The sequence below is a fragment of the Symsagittifera roscoffensis genome, chromosome 1, assembly GCF_963678635.1.
Source record: "Symsagittifera roscoffensis chromosome 1, txSymRosc1.1, whole genome shotgun sequence".
NCBI classification, from domain to species: domain Eukaryota; kingdom Metazoa; phylum Xenacoelomorpha; order Acoela; family Convolutidae; genus Symsagittifera; species Symsagittifera roscoffensis.
The window spans coordinates 11,594,372-11,614,073 of NC_087062.1; the positions used below are offsets into that span (position 1 = coordinate 11,594,372).

General features: G+C 35.6%; 2 protein-coding genes across 2 annotated transcripts; both read right to left on the reverse strand.

Moving 5' to 3' along the window:
• Positions 1-10,074: 10,074 nt before the first annotated feature.
• On the reverse strand, positions 10,075-18,210 carry LOC134857276 (axin interactor, dorsalization-associated protein-like). The gene is made up of 6 exons (XM_063873658.1): positions 17,340-18,210; positions 16,886-17,017; positions 15,098-15,316; positions 13,447-13,662; positions 10,716-10,907; positions 10,075-10,481 (listed from the first exon to the last, which is right to left on the reverse strand). The coding sequence occupies exons 1-6, from the start codon at positions 17,451-17,453 to the stop codon at positions 10,218-10,220; spliced, it is 1,137 nt and encodes a 378-aa protein (XP_063729728.1). The 5' UTR covers positions 17,454-18,210; the 3' UTR covers positions 10,075-10,217.
• An 83-nt stretch (positions 18,211-18,293) lies between these two features.
• LOC134857277 (uncharacterized) lies at positions 18,294-19,551 on the reverse strand. The gene is made up of 2 exons (XM_063873659.1): positions 19,353-19,551; positions 18,294-19,024 (listed from the first exon to the last, which is right to left on the reverse strand). The coding sequence occupies exons 1-2, from the start codon at positions 19,537-19,539 to the stop codon at positions 18,459-18,461; spliced, it is 753 nt and encodes a 250-aa protein (XP_063729729.1). The 5' UTR covers positions 19,540-19,551; the 3' UTR covers positions 18,294-18,458.
• Positions 19,552-19,702: the final 151 nt, after the last annotated feature.

A 19,702-nucleotide genomic window follows, 5' to 3' on the forward strand; every position in this document is an offset into this window, starting at 1 on the left:
TAATTTTGGTGAAAAAAGTCTATTACCCGACTGCAATACCCTTGCTTATTGCAGGGGTAAACAACACTTCCAACATTAAAATCGCTTACAGCACAAACAAAATCAGTGATATCGTAACTAAGCCGACAATAATTGAGCAGACAAACGAAACTTTGACTATTCAATTGTTTCCGCAAGCCATTTTTAATTCATACATACTTAAAAAAGGTCCGGCCGGGACTCAAACCCTAAACCTTAGGTTGCAAAGGCGACCACCTTGCCTCAAAGCCAAGTAGCAGCGAACTAGGAATTTGCGAAGGTTCAATCAAAAAACGAGTACGAAAAGGAAGTACGATTCGTATGAAAAAAATGTTTACAGAAAAAAATTCTAGCTCATGGTTACAAGACTCAAAGCTTCTCAGACAAGATTCTGCGCCGACAGAATTTAATCCGATGCCTAATAAGCTGAAAACCATCTAAAGTTTCTAACTATTCCTTTTTAGTCGGTGAATATATACGTGTTTCATAACATTAATTGAATGACTTTCATCCACTTAAATAAATTTGCCATTACTTTCAAACTCATCAATCATGAAATTTGTTTACAGGTAAGAAAATTCTAGTATTCAATTGAAGCACACTTTCCATTTGATGAAATTATATCAATAGATGACCTTTTTATGTTCTGCGCAAAAACATCTACCTTAAAAACTAAACTGGTGCACCTTTTGTACTTTTGCTTTTGAAACTTGATTTGTGTTTCTTCCAAAAAAAATGAGTGAGCAAGAAAATGGAATTTAAAAAAAAACTACAAAAACTTTCAAGAACGATTTTAAAGATTTTTACATAGAAAAACGTCACAATTAAATAAACGAAACCTCGCTTAATTCCTTAATACTTACTAGAATACAAAAGCGAAGCAGAGCTTCCCACCATTCTCAATACAACACAAACATTAAAAAAACATGAAAAGCCGAAAATAAAAACTTTTGAAAAAAACTAGGTTTTATTAAATTTCTTATGTCTCCATGGAAGTTCATTCCAGGCAAACACGCTAGACAACTGAATTTTGAAGCAATAACATCGGAACAAAATTTACAAAAAGGAAACAAAGCCGACGAAAATAATTTTATAAAAAAAGTTTCAAGTACCACCGTAAACAACAATGGACAACACTTGCACCTGCAACTACAATAAAAAATGTTTACAATACCAGAAAGGTCATTAACGTGGCATATGTCAACAATCTTTTAGCTGAAACCACTTGAACCGAAAGATTCTTTGATTTTTTAAAAAATCTTTCAAGTTCCACTCTGAAATTAGAATGAACAACACTTGCACTTGCAACTACAATAATAATTGTCTACAGCACAAACAAAATCCGTTGTAGCGATTTAGCCAACAAAAATTGAGTGAACTAACAAAACACCAGCAATTCATTTTTCTCAAATTTTTTTTTCCATTTTTTTGATACTGAAAAAGAAGGTCCGGACACGACTCATACCCCAGGCCTTAGTGTACGAAGGCAACTGCTTTACCTCCAGGCCAAGGGGAAGCAACCTGGCCGATGTTAAGAGAAGAATAAAAAAGAAAAGAAGTCAGCTGCAATAGTGAGCAAATGATTCAACTGCTTTTGTTAAACTAGTTGTTTAAATAGAAAAAAATCTATTTTCCAGGTTGATAACGCTTGCAAATCGTAAGCGTAAAATGTTATTTTCAAAAACCATTAAAAACGTGATATCTCAAAAATACCAAAAATTTGAGCAGTCATCTTAGGGGCGAACAAGATTCGCAACTCTGAGACTACTGCAACAGCCCCAATTACAGGGTTAAGAAAGCAAATTTAAGAAAAAAAATTAAACTAAAGTTTTCTGAAAATTTTTCAAAAAAAATCAGAAAAAACTTCAATCTGGAAAACTACAAATATTCGAGCAATCATATCTGGAGGCAAGATTTGCAAACCCTGAGAGTACTTTGTCACCACCAACTACAGAGTTACGATATTCAACTTCTGAAAAAAAAAGTTTCAAACTTCTTTTCTGAAATTTTTTTGAAGTCATAAGACACGTCATATCTCGAAAACTACACAATTTTGAGCAATAAAAGTTGAAGGCAAAATTCGCATTCCTTAAGAGTACTCTGACAGCACCCAATTGCAGGGCTGGGAATTTCAAATTTTGAGGTTTTTTTTTTGTAATTTTAGTTTTCTGAAAATCTATGAAAAAAGCACATAAATCATCATATCTCGTACACTAAAAGAAATTGGGCGTTCATAGTTGGAGGTCAACCCCTGGTGAAGCCTGACAACATTCCACAATTAGGCTGCTAAATTTAAACTCGGTTAATTAAACACTCAACCCAAACTGGAAAACCGAAAAAAAATCTTAACCATTGCAATATACGAAATGGCCTAAACGTGAAAAAATTCTTTCGCTAAACATGCAATATTACGTTGAAAAAGCTTAAGCGTGGCGAGATAGTGAAAAATAATGTCGTGATAATAGATAGATAATAGATTGCGAGATAAATTGAGATGGAAAATTTTGAAATGCAGTTCTAGTTATTGAGCTGTTGTTTGAAAGAAGTAGCTTTTTACCGGTTCATTTGATGAGTCAAAAACACATAATTTGTGTTAACTTATTAGTAATTGAATGTCAGCGCACATTCCATCAAAAAGCCGTAACGGTGCCTCCAAAAGCGGTACCAATATATGCTACTTAGGTTGGAGAAAAGAGTACTCCTTGTTATTACACTACACTCGCTAAAGCTTGCATGTGATGAGCCAAAAAAAGGATGACTCTTCGCTAATTTTCTGAATAAAAAAATATCTAAATACTGAAATAATTTCATTCATGACAACTTTATGAAAACTGTGCATTGTAAGCTTCTTCTATGCCTTGAGCCTGATATGTTATCATCATGCAACTGGAAAACAACTGATTGTAACATTACAATTACTATTTGATACTACTAGAACCCAATGTTACTAGAAAGCACAATTTATAATCAAAATGAATTACCAGCACCCATGATTTTCAAAAAATTGTTTGATGATTGATGATGCGCTGTAAATAATCAACTAAAATGATTCGGAAGTTAAGTCACTGTTACGCAACGGTAGTGAGCTGCAAGTGAAGATAGAGTTCTTTTTTCGTTAAGAGAGACATTTTCTTGCGTTTGAAATCTGTCGGTTTCTTGTACAGTTCCAAAATCACGTCCTGCTTATGGGTTCCTTTTTTGCCCCCATGATTTTTGACTTCATCACTTTCCAACATGGCCCAACACTTAACACCGCAGGCATTCTTCTCCACTCTGTAGTGTTTGAGTTCGAAGAAGATGGCCCATTTCTCAGGCAAAGATTCCAATGGTTTCTAAAAAAAGATATTCTTTCCCGAAAAAAGACATATCAAATAAGTAATTGATCTTAGCAGCTAATTTGAAGCTATGAGTTACCATATTATTCATTCAAACCATTACATACTGCAAACTGATGATTTCAATTTCCTCGCTAGAATAATAACAGTTGCTTTTGTCGTACTGAAGTTTCCGGATACAGCTGGCACAAACGAAGTCGAAAAAGAGCTGATCGCATTTGTGGCAGAGTCGTTGGCCGAATTCAAGAGGATCCATCGTGTTTATTTCATTGCTGACATTCCAAAAAATGGCAGCGGAAAAATACTCAAGCAAATGCTAGTCAGGAAATTCCAGAAAGAATGAAAAAAACTTTCCATTTTTTTTGAGGTCACTGATTACACTTTTTGTATCCAGAAAAATAATTTGTATAACTTTTAATGTCTGTTGCCTTATATAATCTCGCGAAAATACAAGGTAAGAAAGAAAGACGGCTAACCTGTTGCTGTGCAAGTTGCAAAAGGTATGATCATAATCACAAAAATAGGGGGAGTAATTGTTAAGTAGAAGGGGGGTGTAAAACAAGAAAGGGGCGCAAATGTTAAGAAGATTAATTTGGTCGAATTTTCGACCTAACAGGCTGCAGCAAAATTTGAATTTTAAATAGACCACTCTAGTGCTTATTTACAGCTTTTTATAGGGGGGGTTCTTTAGTAGATACCATAGGGGGCTATTGTTAATTAGATCCACCAACTTTTCTCTACACTGGAACACCAATTTTTTTATTTAATTTTGGTATCCGAATCACGACGGTCTTTTTTGAGGTGTCCAAAGTGTGGCAAAAAAATATCAACTTACTCCATAATGACTCAGCGCATTATACCGCTCGCACTCGAGTCGAATGTTAGTGCATTAGCTACTTGCCAAACCGGATTAAGGACAGACGTAAAGATAGAGAGCAGCCGTAGCCGAGTGGGTTGCGCACACGTCTCTCAAAACGAAGGTCATGCATTCGATTCTCACTTCGGATACTGTTGAAGGGGTCCCAGTGTCATCCGTCTCCTCAAAGTGGGACCGGCTGCAGCGAAATGGATGACATCTCCTTCCCCCACGATTGGTTTGGCACTGAAGCAAAGCTGCACTTCGCAAACGCAGGCAAAAAACACGAAAACTAGCCGAAAAATTGTTATAAGAAAACGTAAAATGAAGTCTTCAAAATTAAAACTTTTGCTCAGATATGAAAATTAAAATTTTTACGACTAGAAGATTTTAGTCCTCGCATCTATCTCACGGGACGCTGAAAAATAACTAACACTAGCTAACAATACAGCAGCTACATATGTTATTAAGTTACCAACGCTATGCAGCAAAAGTCGCACCAAACATAAGTGGACACAAACTTTGCATGTAAGAATTTGGCATAATAAAAACTAACGGCATCCACAAAAACTTTTCAAGTAATAAATTGGAAAACATAAAGCCAAATTATGAACACAGAGGAAAAACTGAGCTACGCACCACTTGCAATACAACACAAGAAAATCGAAAAAAAAATCGAAAATGTTGAAAAAACTAGATCTATCATAATGAATAAGTCTAGTTTTGAAACAAAAATATGCCAAATCAATAGATGAGTCGGAACATAGTTTACCAAGTGGTAAAAAATACTTTGGCAGAAATCTTTTGAGCCGAAAAAAAATCAACCAAATTTAGAATTCATAAAAAGTCCCACTCGCCCTCAAAACAATCAAAAACATTATTTGCTCGTCAAATAAAACAGTACGAGACAACTAAGCCGATATAATATAGCCCGAAGCCTATAACAAGTTATTAAGCCCCCGCGCTCTCAGAACGCAGACACGCGCACGCACGCACGCACACACACACACACACACACACACACACACACACACACACTTTTTTCGTTCGTCAAAGGACGCAATATGAGGCCGATTAAGCCGATATAACATCAGCCGAAACGTATCAAGCCGAAACAAAAGAAAAAAAAAGAAAAAAAAGAATTTCTTTTAGGATGTTTAGCATTTTGAGCAATCCCGAGGTGAGCGTTGAAAATGTTTCAATTGAAACGACTCAAAATTAGGCCACTAAGCCAATGAAATATAGGCTGCAATCATTTGGGCAGAATAAAGCTTTTAATCGAAAAAAGAGATAAACGATCTCAAGGTTTAAGAAATACAAGCAACAGCAGAGGTAAATCAGAACACGAAAAACAACTATAATGTTAAAGTTATCAAAGAGCCGATTTAGTGGGATGGTAAAAACAAAGCGGAAACTAAGAGGACAAAACGTAAATCGAAAGCGACGAAATCGAAAATTCAAAAAAAAATCATAAAGAAAAACCAACTTGAACTGCGAATTTAATGGAAAAACACTAGTAAGGATGCACAGTGCTGCTTGCATATATGGATGCATATACTGCATGCATTTAAGGACACCAATAAGAATGCACAGTGAAGGCACAATAAGAAGTGAGCACAAATATACGCGTGTACTGCATGCAGGTCGACATCTGTGGACCAAGTTGTTTGTGGGAAAAAAACTAGTTCCCGATTGCGATACCTTTGCTATCGCAAGAAAATAATTTATGCATTTCAAAACCGCTAGCGTGGAATGCACTTTTAGTGCTTCGAAATTTCGACAACTCATAAAAACAGTATATATTGGAAATAACATTTGCATTAAAATGACACGAAAAACGTGACAACTCGGAAACTAATATCAATTGAGCAGTCGCAACTAGACAAAAGATTTGAAACTCCTCTTTTAAATTTCCAGAAAAATCAAATTTAAGCTTTCTACACCAAGCTGAGCTTCGCGCCACTTGCGATAGCTCAGCTATTTGAAGGTTTGCAATTTGAAGCAGCAAAACACTCAAGAACTACCCAAGAAGACTTCGAACATTGTTATCGTTGAAGAAACAACTAAAAAATCATAAAAAACGAAAATCAAATTTTCTTTATGTTTAAACATATGAAAAACTTTAAAAGAGTTCCAAATTGCGTTGGATTTGAGCATTCAAAAATTTAAAGTTGCTGAAAATCAACCAAAACTGTTCGGCAAAATCTTATTGGAAAAAAACGTACTGCCCAAATAGTAGCCACGAAAGCCGAATCGAAAGCTAAAAATCATACTATCGATAATAAAGCGTAATATCAATCTTTTATTACTATGCAAACAACTAGATCTATCATACAAAAAATTATCTTGAAAACAACATGCTCAGACAACAGAATACGAAAATAGCATCGGAAGAAAACTTACCAAATTGTAGCAAAACAGAAATTACCTCAATTCAAAAATTATTTTAAAAAATTGAGTCTCACTTACCATTAGATCACGCACACACACACAAAAACATTTTCGGTCGCAAAACCGACAAAACTGAATAAATTCAAAGAAAAATAGAAAAACGAAATTTTAATAAATCGAATTCGTAAAATTACAACCAATTTTTAAAAAATTTCGATTCGGCCAGACTTTTAAAATGCTGAAACACTTAACGCAACTCAACTACAGTGAAAATTAATTACAGGAAAAAAACTATTTTTTTAGATCTGGCAACTAAGCCGACAAAATATATGCAGACAAATAGGCAAAAAAATTTTGAACCGGAGTATTTACTGTATGAAAAAAGCAGGTGCTGGTCAGATTCGAACCCAGTACCGTTGCCGCCCCAGGCTTATTCTTTACTATAGGCTAAGTGTGTCACAGACACAAAGAAATTTGAACTCGTAAGGAACCAAGGTACCACTAGGATTCGATGGGTACTGTGACCAAAGTTAATTTTGGTGAAAAAAGTCTATTACCCGACTGCAATACCCTTGCTTATTGCAGGGGTAAACAACACTTCCAACATTAAAATCGCTTACAGCACAAACAAAATCAGTGATATCGTAACTAAGCCGACAATAATTGAGCAGACAAACGAAACTTTGACTATTCAATTGTTTCCGCAAGCCATTTTTAATTCATACATACTTAAAAAAGGTCCGGCCGGGACTCAAACCCTAAACCTTAGGTTGCAAAGGCGACCACCTTGCCTCAAAGCCAAGTAGCAGCGAACTAGGAATTTGCGAAGGTTCAATCAAAAAACGAGTACGAAAAGGAAGTACGATTCGTATGAAAAAAATGTTTACAGAAAAAAATTCTAGCTCATGGTTACAAGACTCAAAGCTTCTCAGACAAGATTCTGCGCCGACAGAATTTAATCCGATGCCTAATAAGCTGAAAACCATCTAAAGTTTCTAACTATTCCTTTTTAGTCGGTGAATATATACGTGTTTCATAACATTAATTGAATGACTTTCATCCACTTAAATAAATTTGCCATTACTTTCAAACTCATCAATCATGAAATTTGTTTACAGGTAAGAAAATTCTAGTATTCAATTGAAGCACACTTTCCATTTGATGAAATTATATCAATAGATGACCTTTTTATGTTCTGCGCAAAAACATCTACCTTAAAAACTAAACTGGTGCACGTTTTGTACTTTTGCTTTTGAAACTTGATTTGTGTTTCTTCCAAAAAAAATGAGTGAGCAAGAAAATGGAATTTAAAAAAAAACTACAAAAACTTTCAAGAACGATTTTAAAGATTTTTCCATAGAAAAACGTCACAATTAAATAAACGAAACCTCGCTTAATTCCTTAATACTTACTAGAATACAAAAGCGAAGCAGAGCTTCCCACCATTCTCAATACAACACAAACATTAAAAAAACATGAAAAGCCGAAAATAAAAACTTTTGAAAAAAACTAGGTTTTATTAAATTTCTTATGTCTCCATGGAAGTTCATTCCAGGCAAACACGCTAGACAACTGAATTTTGAAGCAATAACATCGGAACAAAATTTACAAAAAGGAAACAAAGCCGACGAAAATAATTTTATAAAAAAAGTTTCAAGTACCACCGTAAACAACAATGGACAACACTTGCACCTGCAACTACAATAAAAAATATTTACAATACCAGAAAGGTCATTAACGTGGCATATGTCAACAATCTTTTAGCTGAAACCACTTGAACCGAAAGATTCTTTGATTTTTTAAAAAATCTTTCAAGTTCCACTCTGAAATTAGAATGAACAACACTTGCACTTGCAACTACAATGATAATTGTCTACAGCACAAACAAAATCCGTTGTAGCGATTTAGCCAACAAAAATTGAGCGAACTAACAAAACACCAGCAATTCATTTTTCTCGAAATTTTTTTTCCATTTTTTTGATACTGAAAAAAAAGGTCCGGACACGACTCATACCCCAGGCCTTAGTGTACAAAGGCAATTGCTTTACCTCCAGGCCAAGGGGAAGCAACCTGGCCGACGTTAAGAGAAGAATAAAAAAGAAAAGAAGTCAGCTGCAATAGTGAGCAAATGATTCAACTGCTTTTGTTAAACTAGTTGTTTAAATAGAAAAAAATCTATTTTCCAGGTTGATAACGCTTGCAAATCGTAAGCGTAAAATGTTATTTTCAAAAACCATTAAAAACGTGATATCTCAAAAATACCAAAAATTTGAGCAGTCATCTTAGGGGCGAACAAGATTCGCAACTCTGAGACTACTGCAACAGCCCCAATTACAGGGTTAAGAAAGCAAATTTAAGAAAAAAAATTAAACTAAAGTTTTCTGAAAATTTTTCAAAAAAAATCAGAAAAAACTTCAATCTGGAAAACTACAAATATTCGAGCAATCATATCTGGAGGCAAGATTTGCAAACCCTGAGAGTACTTTGTCACCACCAACTACAGAGTTACGATATTCAACTTCTGAAAAAAAAAGTTTCAAACTTCTTTTCTGAAATTTTTTTGAAGTCATAAGACACGTCATATCTCGAAAACTACACAATTTTGAGCAATAAAAGTTGAAGGCAAAATTCGCAATCCTTAAGAGTACTCTGACAGCACCCAATTGCAGGGCTGGGAATTTCAAATTTTGAGGTTTTTTTTTTGTAATTTTAGTTTTCTGAAAATCTATGAAAAAAGCACATAAATCATCATATCTCGTACACTAAAAGAAATTGGGCGTTCATAGTTGGAGGTCAACCCCTGGTGAAGCCTGACAACATTCCACAATTAGGCTGCTAAATTTAAACTCGGTTAATTAAACACTCAACCCAAACTGGAAAACCGAAAAAAAATCTTAACCATTGCAATATACGAAATGGCCTAAACGTGAAAAAATTCTTTCGCTAAACATGCAATATTACGTTGAAAAAGCTTAAGCGTGGCGAGATAGTGAAAAATAATGTCGTGATAATAGATAGATAATAGATTGCGAGATAAATTGAGATGGAAAATTTTGAAATGCAGTTCTAGTTATTGAGCTGTTGTTTGAAAGAAGTAGCTTTTTACCGGTTCATTTGATGAGTCAAAAACACATCATTTGTGTTAACTTATTAGTAATTGAATGTCAGCGCACATTCCATCAAAAAGCCGTAACGGTGCCTCCAAAAGCGGTACCAATATATGCTACTTAGGTTGGAGAAAAGAGTACTCCTTGTTATTACACTACACTCGCTAAAGCTTGCATGTGATGAGCCAAAAAAAGGATGACTCTTCGCTAATTTTCTGAATAAAAAAATATCTAAATACTGAAATAATTTCATTCATGACAACTTTATGAAAACTGTGCATTGTAAGCTTCTTCTATGCCTTGAGCCTGATATGTTATCATCATGCAACTGGAAAACAACTGATTGTAACATTACAATTACTATTTGATACTACTAGAACCCAATGTTACTAGAAAGCACAATTTATAATCAAAATGAATTACCAGCACCCATGATTTTCAAAAAATTGTTTGATGATTGATGATGCGCTGTAAATAATCAACTAAAATGATTCGGAAGTTAAGTCACTGTTACGCAACGGTAGTGAGCTGCAAGTGAAGATAGAGTTCTTTTTTCGTTAAGAGAGACATTTTCTTGCGTTTGAAATCTGTCGGTTTCTTGTACAGTTCCAAAATCACGTCCTGCTTATGGGTTCCTTTTTTGCCCTCATGATTTTTGACTTCATCACTTTCCAACATGGCCCAACACTTAACACCGCAGGCATTCTTCTCCACTCTGTAGTGTTTGAGTTCGAAGAAGATGGCCCATTTCTCAGGCAAAGATTCCAATGGTTTCTAAAAAAAGATATTCTTTCCCGAAAAAAGACATATCAAATAAGTAATTGATCTTAGCAGCTAATTTGAAGCTATGAGTTACCATATTATTCATTCAAACCATTACATACTGCAAACTGATGATTTCATTTTCCTCGTTAGAATAATTACAAAAATCATCCCAGGTTTTGAATAACAGTGCAAAGCTGGTCTCCTAACAAATAATATTTCGCATTTTATTATTTTGTTTCGAACCTGTATGTGTACAACAGTGTCAAATGTGATATAGTTTTGCTCAGTTACACCACAAGAGGGTGTCTCCTGGATCTCAGTCACATCTTTGCCTTCAGTGTCCTTCACACTCACAGTCCAGAAAGTTTCCAGAGTCTTGTGGGCATCTTTCAAACCCACTTTCAATATGCTCACACTCAACAAGGTTTCACCAGGCTGCAAACAAAAAGTAAAAGAAAATCTGAGATTAAGTTGAAAAAATTACTTGAAAAAATAGCAAGTAAAAAACCGAGCGGCAACAAATTTTGGCTCGAAACCTGTTGAGCCGACAACAAAACTGTTTTCATAAAATATTTCAATAGGTTTAGAAGTTTTTACGACCCATCCATTTAGAATCACAATCGCATGCGAATATTTTTGCCCTCAAAATTAGGCAATGTAAGTTGACTAAGCCGACATAAAATAAACTAAAACTGCTAAATTATTTAGAAATTAATCCAAGGCCAAACTGTGCTTTTTTGTGAATTGTAGGCATATCAAATTTTGCGCGGAACCCGCAAATTTGCTATTTTTCCCTTATCTTCTTTGCTGTTTTTTATTCCACAAATATATAACTAAGACACTGTACCGCTCGAAATTGCCCCAAAAATAGGCGAATTTGCGGAACCCACAAACAATTATTAAATATAGGTATAGTTAAATTGAGCTGTGCGGAATCCAGAACTGTGGGCGTAATACGCAAATTGTAAGCAGATTCCGCATTTTATAATATATAGTGCATATAGTATCATATTAAATTAAAACTTATATTTAAAGGTGGCCACCAGCGAGTTCAATCTCAATTATTGCTAACAGCTGAGCTACTAGCTGAAATACCCAGGCTTCGATCTCAATTCCTGCCAACTTACACCCAACTTCGATAAATGTTTTATGATTTGTGTCCTGGATTCCGCTGACAATGGTTAAGTCCTTGCTTTTCAATTCCGCAGCTCTAGCCTTCCTTCCAGCTCTAGCTGTTAATTGCTCATATGCAACAACTAGTTTAGTTCAGTAATAAACAAAATTGCGGAATCCACTTCCATTTAGCGGAGTCCGCTGACAGTTGCGGAATCTAAAACAACTAGCTGTATTCGTTTGTTGCGAAATCCGCGACAAAAAAAATATGTCTACAAGATTTACGTTACAGGTATTTGCACGCGGAATCCACGGAAAATGTGAGTGGAATCCACTTACTTTCTGGAGCATATTTAAAAACCTCTCTGGAATCCAGAAACATACACACCAAACTGTGCGCCTATCCAGTGAAAAACAAAAAAAATTACCCGAAATCAGAATTGGTAAGTTACAAATTACTGAACTTTCATTATAGTAGAAAAAAAACTATTCAAATTGAACAAATACCATGTTTTAGAAATTAACCCAATAACAATCGAATCAGATCAAAATGGCTTTGAAAAAACGGAAAATGAACCAACAAAAATTAGGACGAAACTCAGTAGCTCTTTTTTTGAAGAAAAAAAAACAACCTGAAACGGGCTTAACCTAATTGCTATATAAATGATGGTAGTTTTATTTGAACTTTCAAAGAATTGAGCATGTTAGAAACAATTTTTACCATTCCTACTAAATTGATCATTCGGTGAACGAAGTTATTTACGGAAAAAGTCTAGATTGCAAGAGTAAGGAATACATGGGAAATGGGAAGATCATGGTCAAAACAAAACATCAAGCAGAATCTTTAAAATTAATATTAAAACCAAGAAATGGAAAATCTAATTAAAATGCAGAGCTTTTATAATCAATTACGCAGAGGCGAAGCTTCGCTTTTCAAACACTTGCGAGAATACAAAAAGCAGCTCTATAAACTGCAATAAAAAAACTAGAAATAAGCCTTGAATTAGTAAACATAGCCAATCAAAGATTGGAAAAGAGTAATGAACGCAATGAACATTAAAAAACACTGACTTTCTAGAGAAAATATCAACTTTCGAATTTTAAAGAAAAAAATAGATGTCCTTTGAGCTCTTTGAGTTTCCAGAACGATTTATGATTGGCGCTTTTTTGATAACATGATCCCAACTAGAGAAAACTCGATCATTAGGTAAAATTTTTATTACGCTGGAAATCTGAAAATTAAATTCCACTTTCGAAACTAGAAATCATTCACGTTTTTTTGCGCCATTTCTACGTTCGTTTTTCGGAGAGTGCTATTTACGTCACTTTCAGCAGATGAATTTCAATGGAACTTTAAAAATGCATATATACCTAAGTGCATTCATTAATGCATCAATATGTATGAATGCACATCTGTAGTTATTAGAGACACTTATAAGACTTTTCCTTAAAAAAATCAGCAAGACCTATATATGAGTCTTGACTACGTTCATTACTCTTAAAAATTCAACTATGTCTGGGATTTCAACCCGCGACCTAGAGACTAAGAGTCTCACATACTAACCAATGAGCCATAGACGCTTAACGGTTACCAAACACTAGCCACCAATAAAGCAGGGAACAGATGATAGTCAATTTTCAATGTTACAGTGAAACTTCCAAATAAGAGAACACTTTTATACACATTTTTATTTTTGAGTGAGGTCAGAAAAAAAAGAAGATACGTAATAATACACCATCAGATAATTAAGCTTTCGGTGAAATTCTTAAAACTGATCTTTTTGAAAAAGCATTTTAGCAAAAAAAAAATACCACAATTTTACCACAATAAATACCAAGAAGTTTTGAGCACGTTGGTTACCTTTTTCTTAGGTAGCTGTAGCAAATTGCCTGGTTTAGATACAGCGACTACAGTATTCACAGTCATTTCGTAGGGATCCACAGAGAGAGGCCCATCGTCATCTTCGACTCCTTTCTTCTTCTTCAATGTGGAGTCGACCAGTGACTCTTTCCGACTGGATGCTAGATTGTTCTCCAGATGCTCCGCACTCGCATCTAGCTCAACTACTCTTCCTTCCTAAATTAAAGTCAGCTTGTTAAAAAATTGCAACTGCAGCAGAGCTGAATTAGACCAACAAGTTCAAGTTTTATTTATGAAATCGAATAGGGGTGCCTACGACTAGCAAGTTTCAGAAATTTGTGCAGATGCACTTGTATTTTTGAACTTTTTTCTTGTTTAATTTGATTTCAAAAAAACTATGATTGAACAATCATTTTAAATACTGACGCAGAGCTCGGACCTTATCGAATTAACCTCAAGACAATGTCATATTTCTGCTGTTTTATGTTTACTCAATCTTTGAGGTTTTTTCTTTTCTTAAATTTTCTTCAATGTTTTCGGAAATACTTATAACTTTCTATGAAGATCTCCAATTACTATTTCATTCGATAAAACGGGCAGAGCTTTGTAACCCACATGGGTTTGTTAGCTGTCCACTCACTGTTTCTGTTGTTTCATGATATAATTTTCGTTTGTATGTTTACCATTAACAATGAGATATAAAATCTTCTTCTTTCCAATTAGTCAGATAAAAGATCACAAAAAAATCGAGAAACAAGTTAACTAAATACAGCCGATATACACTTGAAAAAGTATCACTAAAATCAGATAAACGAAAACATAGTCCACAAACAGTGAAGTTTCAATGATCTCAGAACTCAAGGAGACCGAAAAACGCCCACCTTTTTTTAAACCAGAGGAAACTGGGCCAATCAATCAATTTCTTCCGCTAGGATCAATTTTTCCAATGATAATTCAATTGATCAGTTTTTTCCAATGACATTTTTTTTCCGCTGGGAACTCTGAAAATTAAAATCCATCTCTGACACTAGAAGTTAATGTGTTTTTCAGTGTTATTTTAAACTTTCGTTTAACAAAGACCGTAATTTTCTTTCTTTTTGCAAATGAATTTGAAATCAAATTTAAAATAAACAAAGTTCCAGCCTCTACTTTTAAGACTCTTCTTTAAAAAAAATAAAGGAAAAAAACCAAGTGAAGTGTGCGAGGCGACAATTCGTCGCAAGCAACTACTGCTTGCAGGGGGATAATGGTAGCATTTTAAGAAACGACAATTCTTCGCGGAATAATTTGCCATAAAACTTACCAAATTCAAGCAAATTTCTTTGATTTGCCAAACGGCCAGCCTTAGCGGGTGTGGGATTCGATATCAAATATTTCACGAACTACTAAGCAAAGAATCCTGATAAATTTCCTTGCGACAAATTCTCAGTTTTCTAATTTCGACCAATTCTCACGTGCGACCAATTGGCGCTACACCATACAAGTGTCTCCACTACGTTCATGGATATTTGAAAAAAAAACAATCTTACAATCAGGTTAAAAAAAAACAATCACGTTAAAAAAGACAATCTAAAAAAATGCGATCATACATTGAGGGAAAGGACACTTGAAAAGAATTTTTTACAGCTCCCTATTGACATTTTAGTCTAACCTTCCACTTGGCCAACATCTGCTGCGACTGTTTCCTTTGTCTCTGTCTGCTATTACTCGCTTGCTCAGGATCTCCTTCAGACGTATTATTCTGATTGGTCGGTGAGTTAGGGAGACGAAGTGAGAAGTTGCGCAATGGAGGAATAACTTCTGCTACCTTGTCGCGCGAGAATTGCTTGTCTTTTGAGATCGGAGACTGGATCAAAACGTCTACACGTTGCTAAAAACAAAAAAAAATTAAGTTCAAGAAGAAAATCTGTTTGAAGTATTATTTTTCCATAATTTTTCTGATATTTTAGAGGCTGAAATCTTCAATTTTCGAGCGGAATTCAAAAAACCTAGCTTCAGATAAAACAAAGGTAGCTTTTAAAATGGCACAGAAACTTCTTTATCACAGAAAAATTGCAAAATGGTTCTTTTTTTAAAAAAATTAATTTATTTTTAAAAAATGTTTGACAACTCGCATATTATATGCTTCTTAAAATTAAATGACCATGAATATAAGGAATAGTGAGAAACATGATGACGCAATTTTTTCTGCTCTTCGCTCAGTTTGGTCTGAATTCTCGATAAGTGGATTTTTTGACAATGTCTTACGGAATATTTTGAAGTGATTTATGGAGCTTTCCTAGGGGCAAGGCTGTCAAAATAGGTGTAAATTATCCTTTTTTTAACTGTTAAATTGTTAAAAACCCAAAATAACACGTTAATTAACACATTCAGCTGTTAAATTGAAAACTCACGAAAAAACACGTTTCAAGGCAAAACTTCATTTGTTCCACTGTCTAAACAGAAAAGACATTTTGCCTGCTTTTTCGACGCCAAGTGAACTACGGAGTTTTCTGTAGGTGAGGCCCATAGAGGAAAAAAATCTTTCCAGTCTAGGTTAGGGGTATCTTTAATCGGGCGGAAAAAGGAGTGGTCAGAATAATTAATAAATCGATCAATCAGATATCAGTTTCATGATCTTGCTGGCCGGTCAGTATAACTAAAACAACGGGTTAGTATAACTCAAGCAACAGGTTAGTAACAAAGCCAACTGACAACGATTAAGACCATTTATCCACGGGGGAAAGGACCAACACAAGAGCTGTACAGCTGCTCATCACGGCGAACCGCTGTTGTGCCCCTGTTTAAGAACTACATGCTATTTTTTGGTTTTTTTTCTGGGCTGGGTAATGTTGCTTCACCCTCAAGCAACGAGCACGGATCATGGTGGGCCTCGAACATCCGACCTTTCGACTGAGACGCGGAGACGTAACCACTTCACCACCTGACAGTTGCAAAAGAGTAATGAACGCAAGGAAACTGAAAAAAAAACGACATGTTTTTTTTCAAAATTTTTCAACTTTTGAATTTCGAATAAAAAATTAGACGGCCTTAAAGCTGTTTCAATTTGTAGAACAATTAATTATGGACACTTTTTATGTTAGAATTAACCCAATTTGAGAAAACTGGATCAATAGGTATAGCTTTTATCTCACTGGGAAATCTGATAACTTATTTCCATTTTCGAAATTTGAAGTCGATCGTGACCTTTACAATTTTGCTTTTCGATAGCGGAGTTTGCCTTCCTTTTAACAATAGAAATGTACTGAACTTATAAAGAAATCACAATCAGACCGCAAAAAATCAAAATTGAGCGTGAACAAATATTAAGACTTATTCCTGAAAAAAAAAAAATCAGCAAGACCTATTATATAAGAGTCTTCACTACGTTCATTACTCTTAATAACTTTCTTTTTTCAAAAGAGAACTCTTGGCATATGTTTATTTATATAGTACACACCTTGAGACACATGGCCACATTCTGCAGGAACTCAGTCTCCTGTCCCGTCCACTTGATCTCCCCTTCATTGTTGTTGTCCCCCAGCTGACCATCTTCACGGATGTGAACAGAGTTCGCAATAGACTTCAGCACCTGATCACAGTAACACAAATCAGCCCCAAACAATTGAAATTTGAACATTTGAAGCACTTTTTTTTATTATTATTACTTGAATTACATGGACAATTTAGTGTAAAATGAAAAATCAGAGCTTGTTGGCCAGAACTCTAAAATTTAACAATTATTATCATGAACTATCTGCAGCACAAAACACTTGGCAAACTGGTGTTTCACTATCTGGTTATCCATAGGAACGAATCTCTACGCTCGACCCTATTCTCACAGCCAGTCAAGCGACTACCTGTTTTTTAAGGTGTAGTGAACACCTCGTAAAAAGTGTATTTGATTGACTTGCCTGTTGGTATTGATCGGAAGCGTCCAATACGTGGCCCCACTTGTCTTCCTCACACGCACTCTCCACTTTTTTAGCCCACACTCCACACTGCTGCTTCTTCTGCTCCAAGTCCATACTTACTATGGCCAACCATACAAATCACAGGGATACACAGCGAGAGCACGCACGTCAATGCTTCTTAATAGATCTCCAATGACCTTGACCTTGCTTCTTTACTTGGGCTCAACTGACCTTCTTTTGTTTGTGTTGTGCAGAAGATCTTTCTAATGAACTGCTAGCCACTCGAAACGATTGAGAGTTTTCGATTTTTTTATGAGATCTCAGTCTTTCTAGACTTTTTCGTCTTTGTTTTAATAAAGTTCTTGATTGTCAACGGTCAAGCGGAAAGTCGATTCATACAAAAGCACGCTGCAGACCACACGGAATTCACAGATTTGCACTGTATAGAAGCAACTTCGTGAAAAAATACTTCACTGCTTCTGAATTAGACTCAAACAACGGTGCCTTTTTTATCGGGATCAAATATTGCTATTCGCTTGCCTACTGGTAGTTGGTTGGAGCGCTCGATCAAGTTACTTTTTGTTTAAGTAATCTTTTGATACTTTTCTCTTTCTCTTGATAAATGTTCGTGATAGAAAGTGAAGTGAAAAATTCACTTTGCATCAAAGCCTCATTTAACTGATAATTGATTGTAAGTTGCAATGATATCGGATACAACAATGAGAACCGCCAACGAACAATAAAATAAAAAATAGAGAAAAAATGAATGGTTGTCTTTTATAGCTTCTGTTGTGCAGTTACATATAATACAAGAAATTTACAATAATTACAACTAATTTATTTACAGGTCGAACCCATGTGCTATTCTGAAAATAAATCTTCAAATTACACAACCATTTAAATGTAAATTAACCCACAATTTTTAACGGCTTTCGAAATCTTAATGCGACCAAATTACTGGGGTCAAATTAATATTAAACAAATAACAGGAACTTTGACGACCGTCCAATTAAACTATATTTATCCATCCAATCAGCGAACAAACTTCAAACCATACAGCACTTTTCTACTCATTCATTGCATTTTATCCCAAGTTCAGTGGTGTATCATATGAAAACTTCACTTTCTAAACAGGGGCAGATTTCCTTGGTCTTCTGAAAAGGTCATCCTTTCGACTCCATCTTTGGTAATCAGCGCCACCCTCGCTATTCCTCCGCTGCCTCCGTCGCGACTGATCGCCATACCCAATAATGTCTTCATAAAGTTAATAGCTTCGTCTCTTTTCATTCCCTCTTTGAACATGGCATCCATGTACCCGTACACGTAGATACTGCCCGATCCCCCCATTGACCAGGGCAAGCGAGAGATAAGACCTCCTATCGGGACCTGATACACCTGGCCTCCTTTGATATCATCCCAACCTGCGACTACAAAACTGCACAACAGTTGATCTCTGTAATTATAGCCCAGATCCTGGAACGTGTTGGCTGCTAGCTCAACCGGGGGATGCTTGCCTTTATTGTTCATTTTGTAGAAATCCATGTGATAGGCAACTACATCTGTGAGTGCTTGGGTGTGCGCTGCGTTTCCTGCTCTGCAGACGTAGACGTTGTCGACTACTTTGGTGAGTTTGTCAGTGACACGACTCACGATGAAGGGCCCAGAAGAGGTTCGGCTGTCAGCGCCTGCAACGAGTACGTTTCACGAGATGAAAAATTATTCTAAACATTGTGAATAATTAATTTAGGAATTCTTTTGAAAACGTATTGAAACCAATTCATTTTGATAAACTTCGATAAAACTATATTAAGCCCCAGGAGCACTTCAAGCTCTGATTTTAAAAAATGGATTCTAATTTCAAGAAAAACACTAACAATGTGAATGGACCTCATGACTTGTGCTACAGTAAACAAAAACTAGAAACCACACGAGGTAGTAAACAAAGTATAAATCTTAACATTTAATGGCCACAGTAACAAAAAAACATAAGAACTAGATTTAGTTGGAATTCACCTAACACGACGCCTCCTTCGAACTCCATGCAAATGGTGGTGGTTCCACAGGAAATGGGTCTGTTCAGGTCATAAATTGGCATTGGATCAGCTGTGGTCTGAGGAGCAAAGGAGACTGCACTCTCTCGCATCTGTCTCCTCGATTGGGGAACCAGGAACTCGTCCATGTCTACTTCAACTAGAGGCATGACAAATCAAATTTTCTGAAAAAGTCTCAACAAACTCAGTAAGTTTTTTAAAACCCAGATCCTACTCAATGCAGGATCAACCGTAAGGGAGGGGAATGTGTCATCCATTTTGCTGTTGCCGGTCAGTTATTGATCCGACAACGTCACTGAAAGTGACTGGAGG